The following is an 18,525-nucleotide window of genomic DNA, read 5'->3' on the forward strand; positions in this document are numbered from 1 at the left end:
CGCCATGCTCGGCTTCCAGCCCTATTTTTAATTTTTTTTAAATTTATTTATTTATTTTTTTTGGTGGTACTGGGGTTCCTGGAAGCCCTTCTACCTCTGGGCTACACTCCCAGACCTATTTTCTGTATTTTTTTTACCAGTTTTGAGTATCTTTCTATCAGGAATCAAGATATTGAAGGCAAAGGAGTATTTTTATTTTATTATTATTATTATTATTATTAGTGTGTGTGTGTGTGTGTGTGTGTGTGTGTGTGTGTGTGTGTGTTAATGGGAATTGAATCCAGGGACATTCTACCTCTGAGCTATACTATTAGCCCTATTTCTATTTTTTTTTTTTTTTTTATGCGGTACTGGGGATGGAACCCAGGGACATTCTACCTCCAAGCTACACCCCCTGCCCTATTTTTTTAATTCTTTATTTTGAAACAGGGTCTCACTGAGCTGCAGAGGGCCTCACTAAGTAGCTGAGGCTGTCCAGAAACCGCCATCCTCCAGTCTCAGCCTCCCGAATGCTGGGATTGCAAGTGTGAGCCACCACGCCCGGCTCTCACTTTTTATTTTGAAACAGGATCTGAGCCGGGCGTGGTGGCGCATGCTTGTAATCCCTGCGCTTGGGAGGCTGAGACAGGAGGATCGCGCAGGCTCGAAGCCAGCCTCGGCTACTTAGTGAGGCTTTCGGCAACTTAGCGAGACCCTGTTATAAAATAAAATAAAATAAAATAAAGGTCTGGGAGTATAGCCCGAAGGTAGAAAGCCTCTGGGTTCCACCCCTAGTACCACCAAAAAAAAAAAAAAAAAAAAAAGAAAGAAAGAAACAGGGTCTGAGTTGCAAAGGGCCTCACTAAATAGCTGAGGCTGGTTCGAACCTGCACAACCCTCCTGTCTCAGCCTCCCAAATGCTGGGATTACAAGCGTGAGCCACCACGCCCGGCTCCCTATTTTCTATTCTTTATTTTGCTTGGACGGCCTCTAAGTGGCTGAGGCTGGCCGCGAACCGGCCATCCCCTCTCCCAGCCTCAGAAGTATTGGGATTACACGTCACCAGGTCCGGCAAGGGAAGGCTTTTATATCTATGCCTCGACAGGGGGCCAACATGCTACACTTTTTCCCAAATGTGTTCCCTTCGCCGTGTTTAGTTGCTAAGCTCTGAACAGGAGCCGGCGTCATCTTTCATCAGGGGCACCGGCGGCTCAATCTCCGCTCCCCTCCCTCCTTTCGGGGCAGGGACCGCCGCCCGCAGCTCCCTGATTGGCTGCCTCTTCCTCCGGTGGGGGGCGCCCTCCCGCGGGTTTGGGGCGTAACCGTTGGGTCTTTTGAAACGTGGTCGCGGCTGAGCTTCACCTGGCCGCGGGCGGCGGGCGGCGGGCGGCGGGCGGCGGGGAGGCGTGGCCTCCGCCGGCCCGGGCCTCCCCCGCCCGCGCTCTAGCCTCTTCTGCAGCACCAGAATTTTTCTTGGGATTTTCTGCAGTTTGCGCACTTCTGCTATTATTTCCTTGCTACCTAAACCCCTGTCTCCCGCAGTGGAGATGCACTCTGACCCTCCCCCTGGGGCTACTGCCATATTTGACCCCGCGGCCGCCATCCCCGGCTCGCCCTAGTCTGTGCGGACCCGGGGTGTGGGCGCGCAGCCGTGGGGTCGGCTCGGCCGGCTCGGTGGCGGGTGCGGTCGCCGGCCGCGGGGCCCGGCTGGCGGCCCTCGGGCGCCGGGGCCGCGTCTGCGCCTCGGTCTTGGGCTGCGGCCGGGCGGGAGCGGGCCCGGCAGCCCGCGCAGAGCGCCCGCGGCCCGGCCGCCGCCCGCCGCCAGAGAGCGCTGCGGGCTCCCGCTCGCCCGCCCCCCGGTAGGCGGGGCCGCGCTCTCCCCGCAGCCGCCGCCGCAGCCGCCGCCTGGGCCGCCCCGTGTCCCCGGTGGAGCCGCCGCCGCCGCCGCCGGAGCTCGATGCGGACGGAGCCCGGGCCGGGCCATGGGGATCCTCAGCATCACGGACCAGGTCAGCCCTCCTGCCCTCCCCCGCTGCCTCCTTCCAGCCGGGCGCCGCCGCCACGCGAGCCCGGGGATGTGCGGCCTAGGCTGGGCCCGAGCCCGGGGCTCCCGCTGCTCCCGCCCCGCCCCACGCCGCGCTCCCCTCCGCCGCGCCGGTGTCCTTGGGGGCCTGGCGACCGGCGGAGGCTCCGCGGGCCTCCGCTGCAGCCGGGACCCCCGGGGCCGAGCCCTTCAGCGACGCCCCCCTCCAGCCTGCGCGCTCCCCCACCCCCGGTTCCGCTCCGGCTCCGGCCCGCTGCCTGAATGCCGGTTCTCCCTGCAGCCGCCCTTGGTCCAGGCCATCTTTAGCCGAGATGTGGAGGAAGTGCGTTCCCTCCTCTCGCAGAAGGAGAACATCAATGTGCTGGTGAGTTGAGCAGGGAGGATGGCGAGCACGGAACCCGACCTCCGGTGTTCTGGACCCCTCCCCACCGGCCGGGCGGCTCCGGGTCGCTTCTGCTCGGATGAGGCCGCAGCTCTCCCACCCGGAGTGAGAGCCAGCTCTGCATTGGGGTCAGAGAGCAGGTCAGGCTTGGAGCACCGACCGGTGGGGATGGGGATGCCCAGGAACGGAGTTCTCTCTTCCGAATCACTGGGGTCTGCAGCGCCCCCACCCCTTCTGGAAAGAGAGGGTGGGGGTGTTCTCGGGCAGTAGCCCTGACTCCGCCCTCCCAAGGTGCTCGCCTTTGACTCTGTACTGGGATTTAGGATGCTGCAGGAAGAGACTGTGGAAAAGGGCCTGTAGCTCTGGAGACTTGAGCCGAGGTCCTGGGTAGTTCCTCACAGGCTTTCGTCTTTTCTGCCTTTCCAGGACCAAGAGAGGCGAACCCCACTGCATGCTGCTGCCTACGTAGGCGATGTCCCCATCCTCCAGTTGCTACTGATGTCAGGTGAAAGTGGGGAGCCGGAAGGCGTGGCACCTAGAGAGGGGAGCAGAGGGGAGGAGTCTCTTCTCATGTCCAAAGATTGATCTTTGGTGCTTGGTCCAGGCGAGGCTCCAGTTCCATCCAGGATCTCTAGCCTGATTACTGGTTTCCTTCCCTTCCCCTCTTCCCTTCCCATCAAAATAGGAAATTATATCCCCACAGGTGCTAATGTCAACGCTAAGGACACACTGTGGCTGACCCCTCTTCATCGTGCTGCTGCCTCCCGAAATGAGGTATGGACTTCCCCGTTTCTTTCACCCTTCCAGAAAGAATGAGTTGACCAGAGGTGGAGCTTAAGGTTTGGAGAACCTCAGTTCTCTGCCCTATAGCTCTTTATGCCAGGTAGGGAGGAGACCAGATCTTGGCTCCTCCCTCCTACCCCTAGAACTGGCTGCAGGGGGGGGGGGGGCTGAGTGCTGCCAGCTGATGTGACGTCAGGAAGAGCTTAACACTGGGCTGGCAGACTGCGGGGGCCCTGCTGCCAGGCCTGAATGACTCATCCCTCCCTGGGGGGCCACCTTGAGTCCGATCCCCCTTGGGCGCTGAGATTTCTTTCCTTGTGATGGGGGTGGGGGGTAGTGGTAGTGATCTCTTGCATTTCTGCCCCTCAAGAGGCATGAAAGTTGACTGCAGAACATACTTCATTGGTGGGGCCCTGTCCTCTAGTTCCATCAACCCTGAAGAAAGGAAAAGGAGACCCCTCCTTTGGATCCTCATCACTTCCCTGGCTCTGGCCACCCGGGCAGAGACCAATGGGAATGAAGGGGTGTGACTAGGAGGGGCATTTTAGCGTAGGTTTTAAGGTTTTGGAGAGGAACCGGTGTCGTTTGCTCACTGAGGTATGGGGATGATTTTGATACTTATGGAATGGTGACGTGGGCATTTGGGCCACTGGCGTTGCAAGAACATTGCTTTTTCCTGGAAGTAGTCAGGGGATTGGGCTGTAGATCTGTGTGTGTAGATATGCTTGGGGATGTATGACTGAAGGTTTTTCAGGGGTTGGGAATTTTAATCTAAAGAAGAAGGGACCCATATTTTCCTCTGCAAAGAAAAATTTAAGCTGTAAAGTGATCCAGATGGGAAGTAGATATGGAGAGGCAAATGAGATACGCCTGTGCTGAGGGATGGGCCATATGTGCCATGCTGACCTGGTCTTCCTTCTACTTCCTCTTGTTTAACTTTCTGCTCCCCCCTACCTTCTCTTTTGTTCCCTGCTCCTCTGCAGAAGGTGCTGGGGTTGCTGCTGGCACATTCAGCAGATGTGAATGCCCGGGACAAGCTGTGGCAGACCCCACTGCATGTGGCTGCTGCCAACCGTGCCACCAAGTGTGCTGAGGCTCTGGCACCCCTTTTGAGCAGTCTCAATGTGGCCGACAGGAGTGGGCGCAGTGCTCTGCACCACGCAGTGCACAGTGGGCATCTCGAGGTGAGGACCACTCCTGCATAGGTTACCCTTCCCTTTCCATACCTCTCTACTCACTTTTCCCTGTTTCTGGCCATCAGGCCTGGGAAAAAGCAGCCCGGATGGTTATATAAACATCTCGGCTTGAGTACCAAATGAATGGTCGCACTAAATTAAAATACATTTTTCTTTCTTTTCATTTTTTTGGTACTGAGACTTGAACCCTGGCCCTTTTACATCTAGGCAAGTGTTCTACCACTGAGCTGTACTCCCAACCCTTAGATTTAAACTTGGACATCAGGAGATTGATAAGTCCTTTGAAGTTGCATGGAAAATGTTTACCTATGTCCCTCTTTGTGGAGAGGGAGTCCAGGTCTTTCAACACATTTTTAAAGACAAATAAGACTTTTTGTGTGTGTGTGTGTGGTCCTGGGGATGGAACCCAGGGGCCTCTAGCTCCGGGCTACACCCCTGACCTATTTTTATATTTTATTTGGAAACAGGGTCTCACTAAGTTGCCGAGAACCTCACTAAGTAGCTGAGGCTGGCTTCAAACCTGTGCGATCCTCCTGTCTCAGCCTCCCAAGTACTGGGATTACAAATGTGCGCCACCACGCCTGGCTGATAACATAAGACTTTGAGAACCACCAGAGCATGTGAAGAGACTCCCTCAAACTCACTGTCACGTTTCCCTTGAACTTCCCAACCTTTGGGTGTCTCTTTATTTGTGATATTGTTCTCCTTATAAAGGTTTTAGGCTGCCATCCCCAGCATTGTAAAAAATAACTAAATAAGTAAATAAAAAAGGCTACCTCCACCTTTTCAGGAGATGGGAGGCCTCTGCCCTTAGTAGGTTGAGGGCATGAACTTGGCTCTGTGTCTTTTATATCCTGATATAGACGGTGAACCTGCTCCTCAACAAGGGAGCCAGCCTGAATGTCTGTGACAAAAAGGAGCGGCAGCCTCTACACTGGGCAGCTTTTCTGGGTGAGAAAGAATACACAAGGAAAGCAGGAATTCAATCATTAGGATTCCTAGGGCAGGGATATGGGGTTGTAGCCTTTGGAAGGAGGAGCTCAGGGCCTTAGGGCTCACTCTCCACCTCCTTGAGAGTGTTCTCCCTTTTCCCAGGGCATCTGGAGGTCCTGAAACTGTTGGTGGCACGTGGAGCAGACCTCGGCTGTAAGGACCGCAAGGGCTATGGGCTGCTCCACACAGCCGCAGCCAGTGGCCAGATTGAAGTGGTGAAGTACCTGCTCCGGATGGGGGCTGAGGTCAGGGTGCTGAGCGCGTGGCAGGGGACTCAGGGTAGGGACTTGAAGGCTGGAGTCTATTACAGAGAAAGGAAAGTGCTGGGATTGTTGGTGTGGTTTGGGGGAATCTGGGAGGATGCAGTGAAAGGGTTCGAGTAAAACTTATGTAATCGTGTACCCTCATTTTTTTTTTTTTTTTTTTTTTTTTTTGGTGGTACTGGGGATGGAACCCAGGGACATTGCACCTCCAAGCTACATCTCCAGTCCTACTTTTTTTTTTTTTTTTTTTTTTTGTGGTACTGGGGGTGGGACCCAGGGGCTTTTCTACCTATGGGCTATACTCCCAGACCTATTTTTTATGCTTTATTTGGAAACAGGGTCTCACTAAATTGCTGAGAGCCTTACTAAGTAGCTGAGGCTGGCTTGAACCTGTGGGATCCTCCTCTCTCAGCCTCCCAAGTGCTGGGATTACAAGCGTGCGCCACCACTCCTGTCTCCCCAGTCCTACTTTTTATTCTTTATTTTGAAACAATCTTCACTGAGTTGCAAAGGGCCTGAGTAGTAGCTGAGACTGTCCTCAAACAACGATCCTGTCTCAGCCTCCCGAATGCTGGGATCACAAGTGTGCGCCACCATTCCCGGCTGTGCCCTCATTCTTCTGAGCCAGAAACCCAAGGTGGCTGAGGCAGTTGGGTCTCTGGGACTCTAGGCTATGTGTGCCACTTCCGCTTTGTTTAAACTGATACATTCCTTCCCCTCACTCCTGGAAATCCAGATTGACGAGCCCAACGCTTTTGGAAACACAGCTTTGCACATCGCCTGCTACCTGGGCCAGGATGCTGTGGCTATTGAGCTGGTGAATGCAGGAGCCAATGTCAATCAGCCGAATGACAAGGGCTTCACGCCGCTGCATGTGGCTGCAGTCTCCACCAATGGCGCCCTCTGCCTGGAGCTGTTGGTTAACAACGGAGCTGATGTCAACTACCAGGTGCCTGAAGGGATGAGGCTTAGGCCAGTGGGGAGAAGAAGCTAGTGGATCCCAGCCATATCTGGGTAGCTTCCAGGGGAATTGTCTTTGTCTCCTGGGGTGATGAAACCTTGCCAGGGACTCGGAAGAATGTGGGCTGGGAAGATCCCCAGGTGACCCTTCCATCTTCAGAGGTGTGTCATTTGCAGTGGGGAACAGGTCATTCTCTGTGTTTTGTACTGAAATTAGCCTGGTGTGTTTCCATAGAGCAAAGAAGGGAAAAGTCCTCTGCACATGGCTGCCATCCACGGCCGTTTCACACGCTCCCAGATCCTCATCCAGAATGGTACGGACGGGGAGACTTTGTGTTCTTTTTCTCTTGCTCCTACAAGGAAATCATCTCTAGAAACCCCTGCCTTCCTTCTTCCTCTGCCCCTTCCTGTCAGGATAGGTACTTGGAATTTTGCCCTGCTCAGTCTCGAAGGCTTGCAAACTAAATAACACATGTACAACACTTAGCCTGGCCTCAGGCACAATAAGCACTCCAGTGGTGACCAGCTGGACCGAGTGGCCTTAAGCCGGAGGTCGGCCTGAGTTTGTGTTTGCATCTCCATCTCAGGTAGCGAGATTGATTGTGCTGACAAATTTGGGAACACTCCACTGCACGTGGCTGCTCGCTATGGACACGAGCTGCTCATCAGCACCCTCATGACCAATGGAGCAGACACTGCCCGGTGAGTCAGGGCCCCGACCCCACTTCCTGCCCACCGCATACCTGTTTGTGTTGCTCTTATCAGACATGAGTGCACAAAGCTACTTGTCGAAGGAGCTTGGGGAACGGCCTACTCTGACTTCTGGGATGGTAGTGGTCACAGAAAAGAGGTCTCTGAGCTGGGCACAGTGGCACATGTCTGTATCCCCAGTTACTTGGGAGGCTGAGGCAGAAGGATTGCAGTTTAAGGCCAGCCTGGGTAACTTAGCGAGACCTTGTCTCAAAAGAAAAAAAAAATAATAAAAAGGGCTAGAGGTATAGCTCAGTGATAAAGCACTTGCCTAGCATACAAAAGGCCCTGGGTTCCATCCGCAGACACACACACACACACACACACACACACACACACAGTCTGTAACTGGCCCCACCTTGACCCAACACACACACACACACACACACACACACACACACACACACACAGTCTGTAACTGGCCCCACCTTGACCCAAGGACTGAGCCTTTCAATTTCTCCTCAGGCGCGGCATCCATGACATGTTCCCCCTGCACTTAGCTGTTCTCTTTGGATTCTCTGACTGTTGCCGGAAGCTTCTTTCCTCAGGTGTGTGCAGGGCTGGGGTGTGCCAGGGGCTGGGGCAGTCGGCATCCCCAGGGCTCTTGGATGCGATCCGCGGTTGTTCTGCCCCCCTCCAGGTCAGCTGTACAGCATTGTGTCTTCACTCAGCAACGAGCACGTGCTTTCAGCTGGGTTTGACATCAATACACCTGACAACCTTGGCCGCACCTGTCTTCATGCTGCTGCTTCTGGAGGGTGCGTTCTCTTTCCCCCAGGTGCTGAGAAAGGAGTGGGGAAGGGTCTGGGCCCCGCTCACAGTGAGAGCAATCACTCCGGCAAGAGCTATTGGGCTCCATCCTCTGAGCCTCTCCCTGGGCCTGTGGCAGCTCCTAGAGGCTCTCTTTTCCCTCATCTTCCTCTTAGGAATGTTGAATGTCTTAATTTGCTGTTGAGCAGTGGAGCTGACCTGAGGAGGAGAGACAAATTTGGAAGGCAAGTTAAGGGGTATACACATAGGGAATGTTGATTAGAGAAAAATGGTGGGGGATGGAGACACTGAGAACATTGCAAAGTGGCTTTGGACTGAACATCTGGTTGCATTTGGATTGTCCCTGGCTCCTTCACCCACCCTCCTTCACCTGTCCCCCAGGACCCCACTGCACTATGCAGCTGCCAATGGCAGCTACCAGTGTGCTGTGACACTGGTGACTGCTGGGGCAGGTGTCAACGAGGCTGACTGCAAAGGCTGCTCCCCCCTCCACTACGCCGCTGCTTCCGACACTTACCGGAGGTGAGGCTCCTGCTTTGGTCCTTCTCAACACTCCCCCACATCCCGAGCCGTCCCCCGTCCTCACTCTATCTTCCCCAGAGCGGAACCCCACACTGCTTCCAGCCATGATGCTGAAGAGGACGAGCCACTGAAGGAGTCCCGCAGAAAGGAGGCCTTCTTGTGAGTAGCAGGAGGACCCCTGGGATGTGCTCTCCTCCATGGTGCCAACCCTGGGCCTCCCACTCCCATCCTCCACCATCAGGCTGCCCCTGCCACCTCCCATCAGACACTGGGTATGGGTGAAGAAAAAAACGTGGGACTAGCTCCTCCCCAAAAGCATGGAGGGACTTCTTGAGAAGATTGGAAAAACTAAAGACAGAAAACCACTTGCTTATTCTATGAGTTTTTTTTTCTTGGTATTGAGGATAAATCCCAGGGCATTCTACCACTGAGCTGTAGTCCCAGTCTTTTTTATATTTATTTATTTATTTATTGGTACTGTACTGGAGATTGAACTCAGGAACATTCTACCTCTGAGCTACACCTCCAGTTCTTTTTATATTTTACTTTGAAACAAGGTCTCACTAAGTTGCTTGAGTCTAACTGGGAACCTGTGATTCTCCTTTCTCAGCCTCCAAAATACTGGGATTACAATGGGATTACAGGTGTGTGTAACCACACTTGGCTTATTTATTTGTTTATTTGCGGGTCTGGAGATGGAACCCAGGGGCATTTGAACTCCAAACTACACCCCCTGCCCTATTTTTATTCTTTTTTTGGGGGGGTGGTACTGGGGTTCCTTGAAGCCCTTCTACCTCTGGGCTACACTCCCAGATCTATTTTATACTTTTTTATTTTTGGAAACAGAGTCTCTTTAGCCAGCGTGGCTGGCTTTGAACCTTTGCGATCTTCCTGTCGTCCCCCCCCCCCCAAGCGCAGGGATTACAAGCGTGCGCCACCATGCTCAGTGTCTATTTTTTTATTCTTTATTTTGAAACTGGGTCTCACTGAGTTGCAGAGGGGCTCACTAAGTAGCTGAGGCTGTCCTCAAACCGCGATCCTCTGGTCTCAGCCTCCTGAATGCTGGGATTACAAGCGTGTGCCATCATGCCCGGCTATTTATTTTGAAAAGGTTTCATTAAATTGCTGAGGCTGATTTTGAACTTGAGATCCTTCTGTCTCAGCCTACCAAGTATTAGGATTATGAGCATGCACTGCCACACCTGGCTTACAAACTTTAATTGAACATTTACTTACTAGTTTTTGTTTTGTTTTTTGTTGTTCTGGGGATTGAACCCAGGGGCATTCTACCTCTGAGCTACACCTCCAGACCTATTTTTATTCTTTATTTTACTTTTTTTTTTTTTTGGTGGTGGTATTGAGGTTCCTGGAAGCCCATCTACCTCGGAGCTACACTCCCAGACCTATTTTTTTATATTTTGAAACAGGGTCTCGTAAGCCAGCGTGGCTGGCTTCGAACCTGCGCGATCCTCCTGTCTCTGCCTCCCAGGCACGGGGATTACAAGCGTGTGCCACCACGCCCGGCTATTTAGGAGACACTGAGAACATTACAGGAAACACTGAGAACTATTTAGCAGGGCGTGGTGGCACACGCTTGTAATCCCCGCGCTTGGGACGCTGAGACAGGACGATCGCGCTGGTTCAGAGCCAGCCTCGCTGGCTTTAGAGACTCTGTTTCCAAATTAAAAAATATAAAATAGGTCTGGGAGTGTAGCCCGGCCGTAGAAGGGCTTCCAGGAACCCCAGTACCACCAAAAAAAATTATTTATTTATTTATTTTATTTTATTTTATTTTTGCAGTACTGGGTGGAACCCAGGGGCATTGTACTTCCGAGCTACACCCCCAGCCCTATTTTTTAGGCCATTTATTTATTTATTTATTTATTTATTTATTTATTTATTTATTTGCAGTACTGGGAGTGGAACTCTGGGGCATTCTACCTCCAAGCTGTACCCCAGCCCTATTTTTTTATTCTTTATTAATAAACAGGTTGTCAGTGAGTTGCAGAGAGCCTCAAGAAGTAGCTGAGGCTGTCCACAAACTATGATTCTCCCATCTCAGCTTCCCAAATGCTGGGATTACCAGCGTGTGCTACCATACTGGGGTAGGCTTTTCATTTTTGAAACAAGGTCTCACTGAGTTGCACATTGCCGAATTGCCTTGCCAAGTAGCTGAGGCTGTCTGCAAACCACAATCCTCATGCTGGGATTACAATCTGTTCAACACCCAGTGTTTATTTTATTTTTGAAACAGTTGCAGAGGGCCTCACTAAGTAGCTGATCCCTCCTGTCTCAGCCTCCCTTATTCTTTATTTTTAAATAGAGTCTCACAAAATTGCCGAGGCTGACCAGGAACCTGTGATCTTCCTGCCTTGGCCTCCCAAGTACTGGGATTACAGATGTGCATCACCATGCAAGGCTCTAGACAAGGTTTTTGCCACTGAGCTACAGCCCCACTGAGCTACAGCCCCAGACACTATTACAGATAAAAGATGAATTACTTCAGCTCTGGGACATAGCTCAGTGGTAAAGCACTAGGCCCTGGGTTCAATTCTCCATACCACACACAAAATATTTATTCCAGCCAGGCGTGGTGGAGCACATTTGTAATCCCAGTACTTGAGAAGCTGAGACTGGAGGATCGCAGGTTTGTGGACAGTCTCAGCTACTTAGTGAGAATTTCCTCAACTTAGTAAGACCCAGTTTCAAAATAAGAAATAAAGTTGGGCGTGGTGGCACATATTGTAATCCCAGCATTTGGGAGGTTGAGACAGGAGGATTGCAGTTTGTGGACAGCCTCATCTCCTATTTAGTGAGGGCCTTTGCAACTCAGTTAGACCCTATTTCAAAATAAAGAATTAAAAAATAGGGCTGGAGGTGTAGCTCGGAGGTAGAATGCCCCTGGGTTCCATCTCCAGTACCACAAAAATAAAATAAATAAATAAAATTTAAAATGGAAAATAGTGCTTGGAGTGTAGCTGAGTGGTGAAATGCCTCTGAGTTAATTTTCCAGTACCACACACACAAAAAAAAAAGGGAACCAAGGGAGTACCCTTGGGGGAGGCAACTAACCAGGGAGTTAAGGACTCACAGGAAAAGAACTGGGGCAGTGTGCAGGGAGTTGGATTATTTCTGATGGACTAGGAGGAGCTGTCCTTCTGGGAAGGGCTCCTGAGTTGGCTAGCATGTCAACTGGCTGCAGGCTGGTGGCTGAGCAGCATGCCCAGTTCTCAGGAGAGAGTCCAGAAAAAAGGGCACTGAAGTTAGTGGTCCAGGGCTGACTCATGAAGGGATTGGGTCTGGAGCTGGGGTTTGAGACTTAGCCTACCTAGAACAGAAGATGGTTGGCGTCTCCCTTGCCCCTCTCCTCTGTCCCTCCCAGAATTGTAGCCTCCTGGCTGGGCCTGTCCCTGCCTTACAGTCTATCCCTGGCTCTCTAGCTGTCTGGAGTTCTTACTGGATAATGGTGCCGACCCCTCCCTGCGGGACAGGCAGGGCTACACAGCTGTGCACTATGCAGCCGCCTACGGCAACAGACAGAACCTTGAGCTGGTATGTGGGGCCCAGGCTCGGGAGGGAGAGGAGGGGAGGCTAGGCCAGGGCCATCGTCTGACTTTGGGTTTGTGGTTCTGAAACCAAAGGGCAATTGAATCAGATGTGGTCTGCAGGTCCAGAAGCTTAGAGGCTGTGTGTGGGGCAGGTGGAAGTCTCTTGGGAGCTGCAGAATCTCAGCCCCTGCTTTCCTGTCCATTGCAGCTCTTAGAAATGTCCTTTAACTGCTTGGAGGATGTGGAGAGCACCATTCCAGTCAGCCCTTTGCACTTAGCTGTGAGTCCCATGTCTTTTTGTCTTTTCTCATCTTCCTTGTCCCCTCCTGCTCCCAGGTACACACAAGGGTGGTAGTACTCATGACCCTGTCTCTGTTTCTGCCTTCTTGTAGGGCTTTGTAGGCAGGTGGTTGTCTGGAGGGGAAATGGGCCGGAAAGAGGCCTGAGGGCCCGGGAGTACTTGGGAGGCTGAGACAGGACGATGGCAGGTTCAAGGACAGCCTTAGCAAGTAGTGAGACTCTTGTCAACCTAGTGAGATCTGTTTCAAAGTAAGAATAAAATAGGGATGGGGGTGTAGCTCAGAGGTAAAATGTTCCTGTGTTCAATCCCCAGAACCACCACCTCCCAAAGAAAAGAAAGAAAGCTGGGCGTGGTGGTACATGCTTGTAATCCCAGCATTTAGGAGGCTGAGACAGGAGAATCACGGTTTGCAGTCTACTTAGGCCCTTTGCAACTCAGTGAGACCCTGTTTCAAAATAAAGAATAAAAAATAGGGCTGGGAGTATAGCTTGGAAGTAGAATGCTCCTGGGTTTCATCCCCAGTACCAAAAAAAAAAAAAGGCTTGAGGGGAAGACTAATGCCTGGACCTCCTCCCCGGAGGCCTTGATGGCAGAGCAGGGACAGGAATATACCCAGCTGTACCCATTGATTACACCACCCCAGGCCTACAACGGTCACTGTGAAGCCCTGAAGACACTGGCTGAGACGCTGGTGAATCTGGACGTAAGGGACCACAAGGGCCGGACAGCACTCTTCCTGGCCACCGAGCGAGGCTCCACTGAGTGTGTGGAGGTGCTTACAGCCCACGGTGCCTCTGCCCTCATCAAGGAGCGCAAGCGCAAGTGGACACCCCTCCACGCTGCTGGTTAGTGCCCGCTGCCGGTTGCTGCCCTCCCCTAGCCATGCCACATCCTTTGTGGATGGAGTGAGGGCTGGGAGCTGGTAGGGCAAGCAGGATGGAAACCATAAAGCCCAGTGTATAGCTTCATACCCCAAAGATTTTTCCCTGGTGCAGGCCTTCCTGTAACTTCAGCCTGTGAGGCCTTCATGCCTGACTTAGTAGCCTCCCCTTCTGACGCTGTGCTGACCCGGGCTCCCTTTTCTCCTAGCTGCCTCTGGCCACACTGACTCCCTGCACTTGCTGATTGACAGTGGGGAACGAGCTGACATCACAGATGTCATGGATGCCTATGGACAGTGAGTGTGGCCGGGGTTGGGGGGCTGGTTGTCCTGTCATTGCTGGACCCTCACCCTTTCTCCTGTCCTCTCTGCAGAACCCCACTAATGCTGGCTATCATGAATGGCCACGTGGACTGTGTACATCTGCTGCTAGAGAAAGGATCCACAGCTGATGCTGCTGACCTCCGGGGCCGCACTGCCCTCCACCGTGGGGTGAGTGGGCTCCCAGTGGATGGCTCACAGACAGGCCTCTGCGTGAGAGCACAGGAACCACCACAACAGGCAGCAGAGTCCAGCAGGCAGGCCAGGGGCTTTGTGCTTGGTGTCTCTCTGGCCTTTCTGTGTTTGCTCCAGCATGAGTACCTGATATCCTCCACTGATTTCCCTGACTACCCTGCTTTGTTATCACCTGCAGTCCCATGCTCACCTCCCGGATACCCGTGTGCTATCTGATAGTGATGCTACCACCCAGACCTCTGTGATCACCTGTCCCAAAGCTGCCTCCTCCTACAGGGTTTTTTTCTTCTTTCTTTTCTTCTTTTTTTTTTTTTTTTTTGGTACTGGGTATTAAACCCAGGGCATTCTACCTCTATACTACACCCCAGACCTTTTTTTTTTTTTTTTCTCTCTCCATAGTACTGGGGATTGAACCCAGGGACATTCTACCACCAAGCTACATCCCCAACCCCATTTTTTAAAATTTTGAAACAGGGTCTCACTAAGTTGTAGAGGGCCTCACTAAGTAGCTAATGCTGGCTGCGAACCTGCAATCCTCCTATCTCAGGCTCTCGAGTACTGGGATTACAAGTGTGCACCACCATACCTGGCTTACCCATAGACTTTTTTTATTTTTATTTTTTTGTGTGTGTGGGTCTGGGGATGGAACCCAGAGGCATTCAACCTCCGAGCTACACCCTCCTGCCCAATTTTTTTTAATTCTTTATTTTGAAACAGGGTCTCACTAAGTTGCAAAGGGCTGTCCATGAACCGCGATCCTCTGGTCTCTGTCTCCCAAATGCTGGGATTACAAACATGTGCCACCACGCCTGGCTACCCATAGACTTTTTAATTTAATTTAATTTAATTTTCGCGGGTCTGGGGATGGAACCCAGGGGCATTTGATCTCTGAGCTACACCCCCTGCCCTATTTTTTATTCTTTATTTTGAAACAGGGTCTCGCTAAGTTGCGAAGGGCCTAAGTAGCTGAGACTGTCCTCAAACCAGGATCCTCTGGTCTCAGCCTCTGGAATGCTCGCATTACAAGTATGCGCCACCACGCCTGGCTATTTTTTATTTTATTTTATTTATTTTTGTGGTACTGGGGATTGAATCCATGGCCATTATACCTCCAAGCTATACCCAGCCCTTTTATTATTTTTTGTTTTGAAACAGGGTCTCACTAAGTTGCTGAGGCTGGCCTCAAACCTGCAATTCTCCTGTCTCAGCCTTCCAAATACAGGAGTACAGCCACCACACCCAGCCTCTTTCTTAAGATAGAAGCCAGTTGTGGTGACTCAAACCTATCATCTCAGTACATAGGGCTGAAACAGGAAGATCACAGGTTTGAGGCCAGCCTCAAAGCTGGTCCCTCAGCAACGTAGACTATTTCGTGTGTGTGTGTGTGTGTGTGTGTGTGTGTGTGTGTGTGTGTGTGTTTGTTTCTGGGCATTGAACCCAGGAACATTCTACCTCTGAGATATACACTCACCCCTGTTTGATTCTTATTTTGAAACAGGGTCAAAATAAGGATCATTAACTATCTTAGCTTCCAAGTACAAGGATTACAAGCGTGTGCCACCATGCCCGGCTGTGAGACTCTATTTAAAAAAAAAAAATAGGGCTAGGGTATAGCTTGGAGGTAGAATGTCTCTGGGTTCAACCACTAGTACCAAAAAAAAAAAAAAAAAAAAAAATGTCTCCGTATGTTACAGAGGCTAGTTTTTTGTTGTTGTGGTGCTAGGAATTGAACCTAGGGGCATTCTACCTCTGAGATATACCCCTAGCCCTATTTTATTTTTTTATTTTGAAACAGGGTCTCACTAAGTTGCAGAGAGCCTTGTGAGGTTGATAAGGTTGTTCTTGAACCTGTGATCCTCCTGTCTCAGCCTCCTAAGTACTGAGATAGCAGTTGTGTGCCACCATGCCTGGCTTGGAGGCTAGTCATGAACTCCTAGGCTGAAGCTATCCTTCTGCCTCAGCCTCCTGAGTAGGTAGGACCACAGGCCTGCCTGACTTTCCCAAAAGATTCATTAGTTCCTCAGTCTCCTTGCTCTTTATTTTTTGCTTTGGAGTTCCAGGATTTACTCTGACTGACCTGACTGTTGGCAGAGTCAAACAAGGCAGAAGAGATTGATTCCTAACACTAGAGTTGTTGTAGAGACAAGGATTGGAGCCCTAGAATGGTCTTCCTCCTGGGCCAGCCCCCTAGCCCCAGGCTAATCAAAAGGGAGTGGCTCCTCACCCCTTCCCATCCCCACATCCCCTGCAGGCAGTGACTGGCTGTGAGGACTGCCTGGCTGCCCTGCTGGACCACGATGCGTTTGTACTGTGTCGAGACTTTAAGGGCCGCACACCCATTCACCTGGCCTCAGCCTGTGGCCATACTGCAGTACTGCGGACCCTACTCCAGGCTGCCCTTTCCACAGACCCCCTGGATGCTGGAGTGGATTATAGCGGATACTCGCCCATGCACTGGGCCTCCTACACTGGTATGGGTGGGGCTGTTGGCAGCCTTAGAGATATATGTGGGCATAGAGAACAAAGGTGGGTTGTGGGAGGAGGCCTGGAAGTGGAAAGGAGGTTGGGCAGGACAGGACTGGTGGAGAGACCTTGCTGTTTCTTCCCATCACCATGCTTGCCTCCCTGCGCCAGGACATGAAGATTGTCTGGAGTTGTTACTTGAACACAGCCCATTCTCATACCTGGAGGGAAACCCCTTCACTCCTTTGCACTGTGCAGTGTAAGTCCATTCTTTAGAGTGCTGTGCCTGGGATTAGAGCAGGAAGTCCATCTCCCTTGCCCCACCTGATGACCCATCCTCCCTCTCCCCCAGAATTAATAACCAGGACAGCACTACAGAGATGCTGCTGGGAGCTTTGGGTGCCAAGATTGTGAACAGCCGAGACGCCAAAGGACGGTGAGTAATGGGGGGCTTGGAGAGAAGTCTGAGCCTCCCCCCAATTTTTCCTTCTGCCTGGGTGGAAGAGCCGTCCCCATTTCACTTCACCCTGATCCCCCAGGACCCCCCTTCACGCCGCTGCCTTCGCGGACAATGTCTCTGGGCTCCGGATGCTGCTGCAGCACCAAGCCGAGGTGAACGCCACTGACCACACTGGCCGCACTGCGCTCATGACGGCGGCTGAGAACGGGCAGACCGCTGCTGTGGGTGTGTAGCGGCTGGCTGCGGGAGAGGCTTCCCGGGTGTCAGCAGGAGGGGCCACCCTGCCCTTGGGGCTGGCAGGGGCTCGGTTTCAGGACGCAGGAGGCTGCCTTTGGATGTCTCGCCCTCTGAGGGTGGGATGTGAAGCACTCCCAGATAGGAGAGTAAAGTGTGGGGTCGTGGCTGCTCCAGAGGGCATCATCAATCCCTCTGTCCTGTTTCTTGGGCAGAATTTCTGCTGTATCGAGGGAAGGCAGACCTGACTGTGCTGGACGAGAACAAGAACACTGCCCTCCACCTGGCTTGTAGCAAGGTACCACCTGGAGTGCGGGGGCTGCTGGAAGGTGGTTGAGGGTTGCAGGAAGGACTAGAGTGGAAGTCAGGGTTGTCTGGCTTATGTGACTGGTGGGACAGCTCTTTGTTGGCTTGCCACCCTACCCTGTATGCCACCTCACGGTCTCCAATCTCTTCCTCTCCCTCAGGGCCATGAGAAATGTGCCCTCATGATCCTGGCAGAAACCCAAGACCTTGGCCTTATCAATGCTACCAACAGTGCGCTGCAGATGTGAGTGCCCAGGGAAGGGGGCTCCTGGCTGGGGGAGGCAGGTGGGTGCAGAAAGCAGCCACACCCCGGGCTCTCTGGAGCTCCCAGCATTCATGCAGCGCCCTTGCCACCCGCACAGGGCCGCAGGGCAGCTTGGCCTCCTGCTGAGGTTGAGTGCCTCTTTTTTGTTTCCTTTCTTCCAAGGCCACTCCACATTGCTGCCCGGAATGGCCTAGCTTCTGTGGTGCAGGCCCTGCTGAGTCGTGGGGCCACAGTGCTGGCTGTGGATGAAGAAGGTGGGTGGGGTCCGGAGCCCCCCGCCTCTCCCGGGTTTGGGGTCAGGGACATCCTTCAGGAGGTGACTTCTTAACCTTGCTATACATAAGATTTTCTTCCCATGGGAACTCTTGAGAACAGGGACCCAATGCCAGTACTTAGTCTCAGAGGGGAGTCTGATGGAACTAAGTGCAGCCTGCAGGGTCAGGGAGACCTCCCTTACATCCCATGCTCCACCCTTTATCCCACACCCAGAGTTTGCCTGTCAGCCTCCCTCGAACCTCACCATCCTTGAGTTCTGGCCATGCTGGTGCTTGCCTGCCTTGGATCCCCACTACTGACAAGAAAGCTCAGGGCCCATGAGGCTGGGTGGGAACCCGGGATACTGGACCTCGTGCCTCAGTTCTCCCCCTTGGCCCTGCAGGTCACACCCCAGCACTGGCCTGCGCCCCCAACAAAGACGTGGCAGACTGCCTGGCCTTGATCCTTTCCACCATGAAGCCTTTCCCACCCAAGGACGCCGTTAGTCCTTTTAGCTTCAGCCTGCTCAAGAACTGCGGCATCGCAGCCGCCAAGACGGTGGGTGGCTGTGGCGCCCTGCCCCACGGGGCCTCCTGCCCCTACAGCCAGGAGCGGCACGGCGCCATTGGGTTAGATGGCTGCTACTCTGAGTAG

The 18,525-nt window shown here is 52.7% G+C and overlaps 1 protein-coding gene across 1 annotated transcript; it reads left to right on the forward strand.

Moving 5' to 3' along the window:
* Positions 1-1,961: 1,961 nt before the first annotated feature.
* Positions 1,962-18,525, forward strand: ANKRD52 (ankyrin repeat domain 52; the record flags this gene model as incomplete). Its single annotated transcript, XM_080705655.1, has 28 exons — positions 1,962-1,988; positions 2,304-2,387; positions 2,832-2,910; positions 3,109-3,179; positions 4,172-4,372; positions 5,248-5,335; positions 5,480-5,622; positions 6,377-6,589; positions 6,836-6,914; positions 7,188-7,302; positions 7,816-7,898; positions 7,991-8,108; positions 8,277-8,357; positions 8,503-8,643; positions 8,722-8,802; positions 12,084-12,195; positions 12,400-12,471; positions 13,136-13,337; positions 13,582-13,669; positions 13,747-13,864; positions 16,140-16,359; positions 16,523-16,610; positions 16,704-16,787; positions 16,891-17,036; positions 17,261-17,343; positions 17,513-17,595; positions 17,779-17,870; positions 18,275-18,525. The coding sequence occupies 28 exons, from the start codon at positions 1,962-1,964 to the stop codon at positions 18,523-18,525; spliced, it is 3,243 nt and encodes a 1,080-aa protein (XP_080561781.1).

The sequence above is a fragment of the Muscardinus avellanarius genome (assembly GCF_963383645.1).
Source record: "Muscardinus avellanarius genome assembly, chromosome: 11".
Classification (NCBI taxonomy): Eukaryota; Metazoa; Chordata; class Mammalia; order Rodentia; family Gliridae; genus Muscardinus; species Muscardinus avellanarius.